The sequence below is a fragment of the Mesoplodon densirostris genome, chromosome 6, assembly GCF_025265405.1.
Source record: "Mesoplodon densirostris isolate mMesDen1 chromosome 6, mMesDen1 primary haplotype, whole genome shotgun sequence".
In the NCBI taxonomy this organism is placed as follows: Eukaryota; Metazoa; Chordata; class Mammalia; order Artiodactyla; family Ziphiidae; genus Mesoplodon; species Mesoplodon densirostris.
In genome coordinates this window covers 7,287,043-7,300,528 of record NC_082666.1, presented here as the reverse complement: position 1 = coordinate 7,300,528, position 13,486 = coordinate 7,287,043, and the positions used below count along the sequence as shown (strand labels likewise).

Below are 13,486 nucleotides of genomic sequence, written 5' to 3'. Positions count from 1 at the left end.
AGGAAAAACGTTTGAGCAAAGATGGAGTCAGGAAGCTCTTAGAATGGTCAAAGGAAAAGGTTAGGAAATTGTTGGAAGAGCCTATTCAACTCTTTAACAACTGCAATTTGCAGTTGTAGGGAGGAGAGAGTGTGCACTGGGGCAGAAGGTATTACTACATTATGATTTCATAGCAAGTTTTTTGTTTGTTTGTTTTGTTTGCGGTACGCGGGCCTCTCTGCTGTGGCCTCTCCCGTTGCTGAGCACAGGCTCCGGACGCACAGGCTCAGCGGCCATGGCTCACGGGCCCAGCCGCTCCGCGGCATGTGGGATCTTCCCGGACCAGGGCTCGAACCTGCATCCCCTGCATTCGCAGGCAGATTCTCAACCACTGCGCCACCAGGGAAGCCGCAAGTTATTTTTTAGATTGAGAAAATTTTGGAATTCAACAAGTTGTTCACAGCCCACAATCTGGAGAAAATCACCGATAACATGTTGGTCTTTTCTTCGTTGATGTAATTACTATTATATAATTGTCATTTTCTTGATACAGAGTTTTGTGTATTGTCTTTCCCTTCACAATAGGTGGTTGAGCAAGTTGCTGTATGATTTTAAAATATTTTTATGGTCTAGATACTATTCTATCTAATGTGCTAAAAATGTCCGGAACCATTGCCTATTTCCGAATATATTTCTTATTCCCCGGCCTCTATTATAAGTAATACGGTGGGGAATCCTTGCATTCCTGATTTATTTCCCCAGCTCAGCCCTCTAAGTGATTTAGAAGGTATGAACCTTTTTAAGGCTTTTTGTGTGTGTGTGTGTGTGTGTGTGTCCGCTGCGGGGCTTGCGAGATCTTAATTGGCGGAGCGGGAGGATCCCTCGGTGGAGACCAAGGCGACCTGGCGGGGCGGAGCCGGTTCTGGGGGCAGCCAATTACAAACCGCGGCAGCGATGCCACGCCCACTCAGCGCCCAATCTTACAAGGGCAAAGGAAGGGCGCCGGGAGGTCCAGTTGGGCCGGTCCTGACGCCTACTGTTGGCCTTGAGAGTATAATAGTAATACTTTGGAGCGTTCGGGAGTGGAAGGGACTCGCGTTCCGCTGTCTCACGCCCCCACTGGGCGCTATCCTCGCGGTGGGCCCCGCAGGCCTGTGCGGCCCCTTTCAGAGCCTCCCGGTTCGGAGGCGTGAGGTCGAGGCTTTCCTTCCTCTCCGCGGACCGCTCTCCATCCGCGCTCCGGCCACAATCCATGGCCAAGCAGTTGCTTCGGGGCGGCTTGACCCTGGCGCTGGGCGCGGGGCTGGGTGCAGCCGCCGAGGGCTGGCGGCGGCGGCGGGCGGACGCACGGGCGGTGCCGGGGCTGCTGAGCCGGCTGCCCGTGCTGCCTGTGGCGGCGGCGGCCGGGCTTCCCGCCGTGCCCGGGGCTCCGACGGTCGGCAGCCCCGGCGAGTTGGCGAAGTACGGGCTGCCCGGGGTGGCGCAGCTCAAGAGCCGCGAGTCGTACATGCTGTGTTACGACCCGCGCACCCGCGGCGCGCTCTGGGTGGTCGAGCATCTGCGGCCTGAGAGTCTCCGCGGCGACGGCGACCGCCGCTCCTGCGACTTCCACGAGGACGACTCGGTGCATGCGTATCACCGCGCCACCAACGCCGACTACGGGGGCAGCGGCTTCGACCGCGGCCATCTCGCCGCCGCCGCCAACCACCGCTGGAGCCAGAAGGCCATGGACGACACCTTCTACCTGAGCAACATCGCGCCCCAGGTATCGCCTGCGCCCCCTTCCCCGGCGGCGGAAGGCGAGGCCACCGCTCTCCTCTGAGCCTCGATTTGCTCCTCTGCAGATGGGAAAGCTGCCGAGTGCGCGCTCTACGCCAGGCGCCTGGCTAAACACACCGCGCGCCGCAGGCGGAAGGGACGGAGCGGTGGGGCGCTGAGCACCCACTCTGCACTCTGATCTTAACCGAGGGCCCCCGGGCGCCTCCCTGATCTTCAGTTTCCTTGTCTGTAAAATGGGGATAAAACTGTTATCCACCTACCTCGTGCAGAGGCGCTGAGGAACTGAGGACACCATGCACGTAAAAGTACTGAGCACACTTTCTGGCCCACGGCAAGCATTCAGTAAATACCAGCTATAATGAGGGAAGTGATTCTCGGAGAGACAAAGTGACTGGCACAGTGTCACAGTGGGAGGAGACCCAGGCAGTCTGCCTAGAGGACCCTGAGCTTTCAGCCATTGTCCTACCCTGCCTTCCTTCCCGGGGTAAAAGGAAGGATAGCTGCACGCAGTGGCTGTTAGTAGCAGTCTCTGTGCGCCTGGACTAGCCGCCCTACCTCTAGCCCCGTTCCCACCAGGGCCTGACACCCACTTGGAGACGGATGTCAGGCTCTGAGTGAGGCTTGTGAGGTCCCAGCCTCTCTGACCTGACTGTGCTCACCCAGGAGCACAGTCCCCTACCCATTTGACTAGACGCTGTGCTGAGGACTGGAGAGCTCAAGTGGTGGAGTCAGGAGCAGATTCCTGACCTAACCTGCTGAGCTCTGCATGCGGTTCAGACTAGGAAAAGGAAAGGAGAGATGGTTGGGAGAGCTGGTCTTCCCACGAGCCCCTGGGGGCAGGGGGCAGGCCTGTTTCTCTCTGGGAGATTTGCTCCTTTCCTTCGTATGGCTCTTTGGAGCTGAGAAACAGCTTTGAGACCTGGGATGCTAGTTCTCCCACTCTAGCTGGACGAAAGTAGCACCTCCTTGAGCTCTATCCGGGCCCCACCCTTGTGACTATGTAGGCTAAGTGACTCTCCTTCCATGAACCTGTTTCCTCCGCCTGCTTGTTCCCATCCCCCCAACCCCCGCTGGAACCTTCTGGCTCCATGCCAGTGCCAGCCCCTCAGGGCCTGGGGCAGCCCTCTGACTGCAAGTGTCCCAGCCAGTCTCACTGAAGCCCACTTCTCCTGGCAGGTGCCCCACCTCAACCAGAATGCCTGGAACAACCTGGAAAAGTACAGCCGCAACCTGACCCGCACCTACCAAAATGTCTATGTCTGCACGGGGCCCCTCTTCCTGCCCAGGTAAGGCTAGAGCTGGGGGGCCTGGGGACACCAGCACCTCCCAGTCATCCCGTCCAGGCTCCCCCCAGGCTCTGTGTCCACACCGCCAGGTCCCCACTCATCTGGTTTCTTGGCGAGTCTGTCTGTTCCCTGTCTCGGGCCCCCCAGTTCTACTCCACAGAGACCTTTGGGGTACCCACCTAGACATCTCTGCCCGTGGGCACCAGGCCCTGAGTCTGCCCTGTTCCTCTCTCCTGTGTCATCTCTTTTCACGTCCACCTGACTCTGTGTTCTGCGCGGGTAGAAACCCTTGCACTAGGCTCTCGTCTTCGGTCTCCCCTGCTTGGAGCAGCCTTCCCCTGTGCTCCCCCTGGAGCCAGGTTTGAACTCCATCTCCCTGACCCTGAGCCTTTACTCTTGTCCCTCTGCAGCCCGGCCTCCCAGGTAGAAGGGGCTGAGCTCTTCTGAGCTTGCTTGGTGATTTTTCTAGCCTGCTGAGGACTGGGATGAGTGAGGCTAGAGGTTGTGGCCAAATAGCTGGCTCTGCCTGGGATGGAATCCAGGCCCCGTCACCTCGTTTCTGGGTGCCGTGGGCAAATGAACTCAACATCCTCTCCTGTAAAATGGGGATAATACCCATTAGCTACCACGTGGTTGTTTAAGGGACAAAGCGGGATGGTGGATGTCACCGTAGTAAGGGCTCAGCAGGGGCCTGCTGAGGCGCTGGCTGGGACACTGATGTACTTTAATTAGCAAGTACCTCCTCTGGCCTGCTGAAATGGAGTGGACGCTGTGGAGGCTTAGCCTGAAGTCATCCATCCAGTGCTCGGGGCACCTGCTCTGCCCTAGGCCCTGTGCTGGTGCTGGGAATTCCTCTGCCACAGCCCTGCCCATTTGGTGCCCACCCTCCACAGGGAGAGACAGACAGTAATCAAGGGTCCACACGGATGAATGTGAATGAAGGCCTGATTCTTTCTGCAGCGTTTATTGCCACCACCCACTCTGCCTGACCCAGTGTTGGACATGAAGAAAACAGGGGAGGGCTTCCCTGGTGGAGCAGTGGTTGAGAGTCCGCCTGCCGATGCAGGGGACGTGGGTTCGTGACCCGGTCCGGGAGGATCCCACGTGCCGCGGAGTGGCTGGGCCCGTGGGCCGTGGCCGCTGGGCCTGCGCGTCCGGGGCCTGTGCTCCGCAGCGGGAGAGGCCGCAGCAGTGAGAGGCCCGCGTACCGCAAAAAAAAAAAAAAGAAAAAAAAAAAAAAAAAAAAAAGAAAACAGGGGAGGAGTGAGTCTCTACCCTGCAGGGAGCTCCCAGCCTCCTGGGGGAGCCAAGCAGGGCAAAGAAGCCTCATGCGAAGGGGTGGTCCTGCAGGTCGACACAAGCTGGAGGTCGGGTCAGGGAAGGCTTCCTGGAGGCGGTGGCCTTGGGTCTGACCAAGCCCCCCAGGAGCCCTAAAAGGCCATGTGTGCCTGGGTCTGCCCACAGGACGGAGGCTGATGGGAAGTCCTATGTGAAGTACCAGGTAATTGGCAAGAACCACGTGGCGGTGCCCACCCACTTCTTCAAAGTGCTGATCCTGGAGGCAGCCGGAGGGCAGATCGAACTCCGCTCCTATGTGCTGCCCAACGCGCCTGTGGATGAGGCAGTCCCGCTGGAGCGCTTCCTGGTGCCCATCGAGAGCATCGAGCGGGCCTCGGGGCTGCTGTTTGTGCCAAATATCCTGGCACGGACAGGCAGCCTTAAGGCCATCACTGCAGGCAGCACGTAAGGGCAGCCCCAGCCAGACTGGGGGGTCGGGGGGACTGGGTCGAATTAAAGGTGTTTGTTTTTGGAGACACGTCTTAGGTGTGTCTGTCCCAGGTGACCCGTGGGAACCTCTGGCTTCACCACTGCTTCTGGGCCATCTTGGGCCCGACAGAACCTTCAGCTGGGCCGGGCACCCGCGTGGGTGAGGCCAGGCTGCAGGGCAGCCAGGGAGATGAGGATGGCTTCCTGGAAGAGAAGCGCAGCAACAGGCTGGGGCCTGGGAGGCTAGCGGGTGCCCCACTGCCCAGGACCCAGCCCCTTGGGGTATGCTGCCCTCAGCAGGGCCTGGGGTAGCGGGGGTTGTGAAGCACAGGCCCAGCTTCATCCTGCAGATCTGTCACTGGCCAGGAAAGGGCCTCACCTCTCAGCTTCTCAGTATCCTCCTCTGTAAAATGGGGATGATAGTAATAGCTGCCTCCCAGAGTCGGGGAGGGGGAGGGGGAGGTTACGGGCAGGAGGGTCCTCTGTGCAGGTGTCAGAAGGGTGGGAGCAGGGATTCCTGCTGGGAGGCTGTGGCTGGCAAGCGTGTGACACCTGGCCCTGGTAGGGCTCTCAGGGACAGGTAGACTGAGGCTGTCCACCTGTTTGGTCACCACCCTTTGAGACCAGCGGAAGCAGTGGCACCTTCCCCCAGGAGGTGCCCACGGGTACAGTGTTCTGTGCTGCCCTCAGAAGCGGCTGCCCAGGTGGAAAGCTCTCAGAGCTGGTCGCATCCTGTCCCCCGTGGGACGGAGGTGCCAGAGAGGAGGGCTGCCCTGCCCACCAGGGTCAGACACAGGGAAGTGGAACACGGCTCGTATAGCTAAGGGAACAGGCCTAGAGCAGGGATGGGTGGGGTCTCCTGGGTCAGCCAGGTGCTCCTGGAGGAGCTGGATGGGCACCAGCACCCAGGATTCCCAACTCCCAGCTCACTCTCAACTTGTCCCTGCTGCAGTTCTGCTGTGGTGAGAGGCCAAAGGGGGCGAGGAGGCCTAGAGGAGGCTGGCTCAGGGCAGCCCTGGGCAGAGTGGGGGACAGGGAGAGGGTTGCAATGCCCCCCTTTGGACGGACCCCGAGGCTCCGGCCCCTGCTGGTGGTGAGCAGGCTGGGCCTGGAGGTCGGGGAGGCGGGCGGGCTCACCTCGGTGCGGATGGCGCGGCTGCCCTGGTTGGGGCAAGTGTTGACGTACCGATCGAAGAGGACACTGGGCTCAGCCACCTCTAGGTTGGGGTCAGCATCCACTCCAGCTTCCAGCCCTTGGAGGCCCCCAAACACCACGAGGGCGTGCCTGGCGCCCACAGGAGGGGGGTCACTGACTGCCCATCAAGGCCCATTGAGTGCAGCCCCCAGGGCTCTCAGCCCCCCATATGTGCAGGGGCCCGGTCCGTAGAGCTCTGCCCCCACCAGTCCTGTCCCCTGCTCCATTCCTCCTCCCCTGGCTGGACCCACCTGAAGTTGGGAAGCTGGGCGGAGGCCACGTCTGAGCCTCGCTCTGATGTCCCAATGGTCAGGTCATAGCCGTCCTGGAACGGGGCCTCAGCAAACACAGCACCTGGCGGGGAGGCCAGCTCACTGGGGACTCTGTTCCCCACAAGCCACTGCCACTTGGCTGCGCGTGCGTGTTGGGGGGCGTGGTTTAGGTAAGAGAGCCACAGCCAGGCCCTTCACTCTTGCTGGGAAGTCAGTGATGGAGTAGGCAGAGACTGTGCCTGTACCAGCTTGGGGAGACAAAGCAGAGGGTGGGGAGGAAGGAGCTCCAAAAGCAAGTAGTGGACCTCTGACTTATCTGGCTCTTTTGCCCCCATTCCCAACCCCATGGCAGACATTATTAAAGATGCTTTTCCTCAGAAGTCCTTAAAAGCATTCCAGGCAGTGCACTCAAGGAGACCAAGGCCCAGAGAAGGAAAGGCACTTGCCCAAGTCACACGGCAAGTGAGTAGGGTTAGGACCCCGGTCTGACTTTTGGGTCAAGCAAGGCTCTCTGTGGCCTCCCAGAGAGACAGGACGGATATTCACAGGAGGAAGCTCTGTCCTTACTGAGGCAGGAGGCCAGGCGGACCGTGTAGCCCCAGTAGAGACCAGCTTTGGTGCGAGGGTCCTGTGACGACACGACTTTTCCACGGTAGGTCTTGCTTTCTGGAGGGGAAGCAGACAGGCTGTGAAGACGGGGCGAGGGGACAAGGAAGTGGCTCCGAGCCCGCAGGATGGCCAGGCTGGGGACGCTTTAGGGTACCTGGGAGCTGCTGCTGGTTCAGCCGCACTGTCACCCGGAGTCCAGGCTCCAAGTGCTTGTCGATCTTCACCTCCTGGGAAGAAGCCAGAAGAAACTGGTGCTGTTCCCCTCAGGAGAGCGGGGGTCACTGCTCTCCCAGAGACGGGGGTACCTCAGGGGTCCAGGTCACCCTTCGAGCCCCGCTCCCCGGCACCTGGGCCAGACCTGCTCACAGAGACCATTCTTTTTTTTTTATTATTAATTAATTTTGGCCGCGCTGGGTCTTCGTTGGCTGCGCACGGGCTTTCTCCAGTTGTAGCGAGCCGGGGCTACTCTTTGTTGCGGTGCATAGGCTTCTCATTGCGGTGGCTTCTCTGGTTGCGGAGCATGGGCTCTAGGCACGCGGGCTTCAGTAGTTGTGGCGCTCAGGCTCAGTAGTTGTGGTTCTTGGGGGTCTAGAGCTCAGGCTCAGTAGTTGTGGCGCACGGGCTTAGTTGCTCCGCGGCATGTAGGATCTTCCTGGAGCAGGGCTCAAACCCATGTCCCCTACATTGGCATGTGGATTCTTAACCACTGTGCCACCAGGGAAGTCCAAGAGACCATTCTTGCGAAACGACTACGGCAAGACACTGGTCCAGGCCTGGCACAGAGTAGGAAGTATTTCATGAGTAGATGAAATCCCAGTTTCCTACATTTTGGTGGCTATGCCACTTACTAGCTATAGCAGTTTGAGTGGTCACTTAACCCCTCTGAGCCTTAGTGTCCTAATCTGTCAAACAGAAGATGTTCCATAAATAATAGCTATTGTTACACTGCACAGGGCCTGGCATGAAGTAAATGCTGACTACGTGGGAGCCTGTGAGGAAGGACACTTGATGTTTGTGTTTTGTCCCAATTTTAGTACCACCCCCCTCACTGCATGGCTTGTGGAATCTCAGTTCCCTGACCAGGGATTGAACCCACGCCCTCGGCAGTGAAAGCATGGAGTCCCAATCACTGGACTATGAGGGAATTCCCTTGTCCCAGTTTTGAATTCAGGATGGGACACTTTCTCTTTTGAGGGCTTCACATTCATTTCTCCCTTCATCTGGGTCTGGGTCATCCTGTTCTGTTTTTAGACAGTTATCTCAGATCTGCTTTTTGAGGGGAGGGGAACCTCATCTGTTTAAATGTTTCTGCCTCCTTCTCTAGGAGACTTAGGATTAAGAGGCGGCAAATGAATGCTCCGATCCCCGGCTTGGCAGCACCCTGGAACAGCCCCAGAGGCATTGTGAACTTGATTTTCCCGGGTTTCGTTTTGGTTTGTTTTTCATATAAGGACTATCTTCTGTTGATTTGATTTTTCTAAAACAGTAAATTTTGCTCCTGGCTTTATCTGTTGAGCCCCATTTTAGGCACTTCTCTGGCCCAAATCTGCATCAATGGGGGAATGGCAGGCAGAGATGCCTGGGGCCAGGGCTCCCCACCCATGTGCCCTCCGTAGCCAGGGTGTGTCTGGGAAACGTGTCTCGACCCACCCTCCAATTCCTACCTTCTTCATGCCACAGTTGACAAAGGAGCCCTGGCCCGGCCGGGTGGGCCGGTCCACCACGACGCCCTCTCGGAACTCGGATTCCTCATCCTGACGCATGTGGTGAGGGCTGTCCAAGGGATTTAGGAGCCCTGTGGTTGGGGAGGGACGGAAGATTCGGGGAGGTGCAGAGGCACGTGGAGGGGTGGAAGGTAAGGCTGGGAACCCGGGTTCAGGTTCCAGCTCTGCCAACCACCAGCCACAGGCCTTGCCCTGCCTGGGCTCGCTTTCCCAACTGTACTATGATTTCTCAGGGTCTGGGGGATGATCCATGGGAAATGGGGGTCAGGCCCCCCCAGCCTTACCTGCAAACTGTAGATCCCTATGCTTGGGGAAGAATGCTTTTCTTAGGTACCTAGGAAAGGACGCAGATCTCAGGGAGGCCACTTCCCATCCGACCTGCACCAGGACCACCCCTCCCACATGCTCTGGCAAGTCTGTCCTTCACGCCCTTACTGTGGACACTCCAGGTACTGCAGGATCCGGGCCAGCTGCACGCAGGCCTGCCCCTTCTTGCCGACTCCCCTGAATTCCCCCTCCACAGTCCTGGAGAGAGAAAGATAGGGCTCAAGCCCACCGGGTTTCCTTCAAGAGCTCCTCCCCCCAGTAGGACCTCTGCAGCGCCCATGCTTTGCAACTCGACCCGCCAGGGTTACAATGGGGGCATTCAGACAGGATTTTCAGCCCAGGCAAGTAGGCAGGGAAAAAAGGGAAGCCCAGCCAATCCTGGCAGCCCCTCCCTTCTCCCTGAGCCCCAGGACCCGCCGGATGGCCCCTCACTTGGCATCTTGGTCCTCTTCATCAAACACCACAATCTCATCCACGCAGAAGATGGTGCAGGCTCTAGCAATCTGGCCGGCCAGGTAGGTGCGAAGCTCGGGCGACTGGGCGTTGTCCAGGATGGAGCCCGGAAGGGCCACGCTCAGGGTGTAGTGCCGCCCTGGGCACGACAGGGGTGTTCATGGTCAGCCAGAGAGGCCAGGGCCACCCTCCCCTCCTTTGCTCTAATCCCAGGGCCCAGAGTTAGAGAATTTTCCTACTGTGAGGAATTTTGAGCTAAGCAGCAGAGATCCGACTCCCCTCTCTGGGCCTCAATCTCCCCAGGAAGAAAATGGACTCAGACGTCTCCAGGACTCCCGTAAGAAGGGCATACCACTGGGCAAGGCAAGGGAGCGGTTACAAGAACTGACCTATACTCACGTCCTCTGCCCGCCACTGCCTCAGTTCTCCAGGCGTCAAATAGGGATGATAATGAGTCAATATTTATTCTTAGTGCCTTTTATATGTGCACATTTAACCAGGAACCCTAGGAAAGTAGGTACTACCATGATCCCGATTGAGAGGTGGGGAACCTTCAGCCCACAGAGGTCAAAGATGTGACCCAAGGTCACACAAAAGGCAGGACAGCTGGCTTCAGAGGGACCACCACACTTTCCCTCCCAGAGTTGTCCAAAGGGAGCCACAGGAGATAAAGGGCTTTCCCGGTGTCAGCTGACATGCTCAGTTTCTGTCCCCACTGTCACCATCATCGCTGGTAACCACTGGGCTTACAGGGTACAATATGGCCCCCTGACTCTCCAGACCTTTGGGTCTGGCCGAGGAGGAAAGATACAACTTGTTAGGGTAGATCCAAATGTACGAACACGGAAGGACATCCAGGACACAATGTGGGATGAGAAAACACAGCTCCAGACGTGCGTGGATGAAGCAGTCTCACTTCTGTAAAACTGTATCTAGACACCTCCCTACCTGTATATAAGTGGGTGTTCACATAGCTGGAGAAATGTTAACTGCAATGTTTGCTGGATTTCTCCTTCCTTTATCGTTTTCTGTATTGTTTGGGGAGTTTTGAGCATGTATTATTTAATGAGAAAAAAGAGACATCCTTATTATGAAATCAAAATAATTAAATGAAAAGTGGAATTAAAGCACACAGTGATCAATAAAAAAGTAAAAAATTAACTGTCGGGGGCTTCCCTGGTGGTGCAGTGGTTGAGAGTCCGCCTGCCGATGCAGGAGACACAGGTTCGTGCCCCGGTCCGGGAAGATCCCACATGCCGTGGAGCAACTAGGCCCGTGAGCCATGGCTGCTGAGCCTGCGCATCCGGAGCCTGTGCTCCGCAATGAGAGAGGCCACAACAGTGAGAGGCCCGCATACCGCAAAAAAAAAAAAAAAAAAAAAAACTGTCATTACAATGATGAGGTTCTAGAGGCATAAAGTGATGATATATGATGCTTACCCTCCACAGAATCGAAATCTACCTAGGTAGGAAGTTAGGACTCCATTTTCTGGGTCCCTCCCATTCTCTGAGCCTCATTTTCTCCATCAGGACAAGATGTCTGGACCCACTGGCCCCTAAGGGCCCCTCCAGCTATAGCATTCTCTGCCCTACCCAGGACCCAGCTTGCTCACCCCGGTCCTCCCTCTGGGCAGCTGCCTCCTCCTCCTGCTGTCGCTTTGCCTGTTCCTCCTGCACTCGCTGCCGCTCCAGTTTTTTCATCATCTTGAGATCCTTCCACTTCTTTTTCTCCTCTTTTTCTGGATAAGAGGACATCCCGATTGGTGGAGGGAAGAGGGACTTGGAGGTGAGGAGGACTTGGAGCAGTCCAGGAGGTGATGTCCTCTCAGTAGGGTCAGCCTGGGCTCTCCAGTGCTGCTGAGACGGCAGCCAAAGGAGCCTCCCAGGGCTTCTGGCCCCTTCCTCCCCATTTTGGGTACTGTGGGACCTAGAGGGGACAAATCTGGTGGCGTTTCCCCAAGATTCAGCTGTGCACTGATGGAGTGGCCTTGGGGAGAGGTGAGCACAGACGCTCAGCTCCCCATCTGAGCCCACCGCCCCGGTCCCTTACTTACTCTGTTGCTTCCATTTTCGCCACTCCACCCTCTGGCCATGTTCACCCTGGAGTAGGGGTGGGAGGAGATATAGGAGTGAGGCTGAATGGTCACACCTGAGAGGAGGTCCCACTTGCTGCTCCACAGCTGTCCCCTCTCTTTAAATGGGGGTGGTGAGGGAACCCTCCCCCCCCACCCCGCCACACTCCTGCTGCCCAGAGAGAGCGTCAGGAGGGCAGGGACCTGTCGTACCCCCAGTGCCTGAGACCACACCTGGCACACAGTAAGCATTCAATAAATTGTTTAATGAGTTCCCACTGGAGAGAAGAGGAAACAGGTTCAGGGGGACAGGACCTGCCCACTGTCGCCCTGGTGTCAGAAGAGATACGCCACGAAAGGGCTCGGGATTCCGAGCCGGGTCCGGTCTTCTGAATCCAGGCCCCGGGCAATGAGTTACCCAACGCAATCCCGGCTCTGACTCGAACCCCGGCTCCCACCTCCGGTTCTCATCTGGACAGGGGTGCTTGAGGCCATGAGCATGCGGCACCTCGGGGACTTGGGCCGCGGAGCAGCGACGAGCAGGGAGCTAGAGGTACGGCCAGGCCCCGCCACGGGCCCCCAAGCGGCTCTTTCTCTTGCCTCCACCCCGCGCCCTGCCGCGGGATCCCACATCCCTCCACCTACCGGGCCACAGGGCCGCTTCCTCCCGCGCTCCGCCATGTTCCTCGCACACCGTCGGCCCCGCCCAGCCAATCAGACTCACCCCTTCCGCCAACACCTCCTCCGAGCCGTCCAATTGGAGAGCCAATGGCGTGCGAGGGCGCGGCCTATGCGCGGGGCTGAGGGAGCGTGTGGGCCTAGGACTGGCTCCTGGGGGCGGGCTCCCGGGGGTGGGCGGGGCTCATCGCAGGCCTGGGTGTCCAAAGGCGCACGGTATCGGGTTCTCTCCTGAACCCTTGGACGATAGGAGAGCTACCCTCTCTCCTCCCGTCGGGCGCGAAACTCAAACCTCAGCTTGGTTTTACACATGGGGACCCTGAGGCACAGAGCTGGAGTGTGATTCAGAGCTGGCAATAATTTAATCCAATTATTTTATAGATTCGTTCATTTACTCTCTTTTAATTATCAGACTTTACTTTTTTAGAGCAGATTTCGGTTTACCGAAAATTGAACAGATAGTACAGAGTTCCCACATAACCCCCACTCAGTTTCTGTTGTTCACATGTGTTAATGTGTACATTTGTTATAGCTGATGAACCAATATTGATGCATTGTTCATAGTTTACATTAGGGTTCACTCTTTGTGTTGTACATTCTAAGAGTTTTGACAAATGCATAACGTCATATATCTACCATTACAGTATCATACAAAATTGATTCACTGCCCGAAAAATCCTCTGTGCTCCACCTACCTCCCCCACCCCTCGAGCCCCTGGTAACCACGGGGACCCTGATCATTTTTACTGTCCCTATAGTTTTGCCTTTTCCAGAATGTCATATAGTTGGAATCAGACAGTATGCAGCCTTTTCAGACTCCCTTCTTTCACTAAGCAACATGCATTTAAAGTTCATCTAAAGTAGGAGATAGATGGGCCCCTGGGCTGGACAGCTGGGGTTTGTCAAGTGGAATAACACTGAAGCTCTGTTCTCACCCAAACACTCCTAGGACAAAGCTAGTGGCAGAAGCTGAGCTCTGCTGAAGTAAAGAGATAAGATGACCACTCGTGAGGTCAAGGAAGACTTCCCTATCTGGACATGTGCAGGAAGGCTCCTTGAGGGTCAAAAAGGGAGGGGGCACCACCCCATAAGTGTGGACATACACCCACAGGCCTCTGCGGTGGAATCCATCTTAGCAAAAAGTTGCACACGCAGCTTGGGGAAGGTCCTAGGACCAGTCATGTGTGAAAAAAGAAAGGAGATAATTGGCCAAAGGTAAACAAAGACCAGGAAGAACTGTCCTATATAAGTGATTTAAATCACCTCTTTACTCCGCTCCTCCTCATTAGAAAGGATGCCCACACCCTTTCTCTCTGGGTATTTCTGCCTAGCTTCGACTTCAATAA

The 13,486-nt window shown here is 56.9% G+C and overlaps 2 protein-coding genes across 6 annotated transcripts; one reads left to right on the top strand and one right to left on the bottom strand.

Annotated features, from left to right (window-relative positions):
• The first annotated feature begins 1,062 nt into the window (after positions 1 to 1,062).
• On the top strand, positions 1,063 to 4,835 carry ENDOG (endonuclease G). The gene is made up of 3 exons (XM_060100719.1): positions 1,063 to 1,744; positions 2,935 to 3,044; positions 4,509 to 4,835. The coding sequence occupies exons 1-3, from the start codon at positions 1,232 to 1,234 to the stop codon at positions 4,789 to 4,791; spliced, it is 906 nt and encodes a 301-aa protein (XP_059956702.1). The 5' UTR covers positions 1,063 to 1,231; the 3' UTR covers positions 4,792 to 4,835.
• SPOUT1 (SPOUT domain containing methyltransferase 1) lies at positions 4,006 to 12,172 on the bottom strand. Of its 5 annotated transcripts, XM_060100717.1 has the most exons (13): positions 12,108 to 12,172; positions 11,445 to 11,490; positions 11,004 to 11,129; positions 9,371 to 9,530; positions 9,047 to 9,136; positions 8,896 to 8,945; positions 8,552 to 8,682; positions 7,042 to 7,114; positions 6,846 to 6,944; positions 6,258 to 6,360; positions 5,949 to 6,096; positions 5,191 to 5,214; positions 4,966 to 5,015 (listed from the first exon to the last, which is right to left on the bottom strand). In XM_060100717.1, the coding sequence occupies exons 1-12, from the start codon at positions 12,141 to 12,143 to the stop codon at positions 5,194 to 5,196; spliced, it is 1,083 nt and encodes a 360-aa protein (XP_059956700.1). In that variant the 5' UTR covers positions 12,144 to 12,172; the 3' UTR covers positions 4,966 to 5,015; positions 5,191 to 5,193. The 5 variants fall into 5 exon arrangements, with proteins under 5 accessions (XP_059956697.1, XP_059956698.1, XP_059956700.1 ...); XM_060100714.1 differs by lacking the exon at positions 5,191 to 5,214 and having other exon boundaries at positions 4,006 to 5,015; XM_060100715.1 differs by lacking the exon at positions 5,191 to 5,214 and having other exon boundaries at positions 4,006 to 5,015; positions 5,998 to 6,096.
• Between the last annotated feature and the right edge of the window lie 1,314 nt (positions 12,173 to 13,486).

Bases quoted from the DNA above. Each gene is read 5' to 3' on its own strand.
- ENDOG (XM_060100719.1), top strand. From the start codon at position 1,232: ATGGCCAAGCAGTTGCTTCGGGGCGGCTTGACCCTGGCGCTGGGCGCG. The intron at 1,745-2,934 runs GTATCGCCTGCG...TTCTCCTGGCAG, and splicing joins TGAGCAACATCGCGCCCCAG to GTGCCCCACCTCAACCAGAA. The intron at 3,045-4,508 runs GTAAGGCTAGAG...GTCTGCCCACAG, and splicing joins GGGCCCCTCTTCCTGCCCAG to GACGGAGGCTGATGGGAAGT.
- SPOUT1 (XM_060100714.1), bottom strand. From the start codon at position 12,143: ATGGCGGAGCGCGGGAGGAAGCGGCCCTGTGGCCCG. The intron at 6,945-7,041 runs GTACCCTAAAGC...CTTCCCCTCCAG, and splicing joins GAACCAGCAGCAGCTCCCAG to AAAGCAAGACCTACCGTGGA. The intron at 6,097-6,257 runs GTGGGTCCAGCC...TGTGGGCGCCAG, and splicing joins GCCCAGCTTCCCAACTTCAG to GCACGCCCTCGTGGTGTTTG.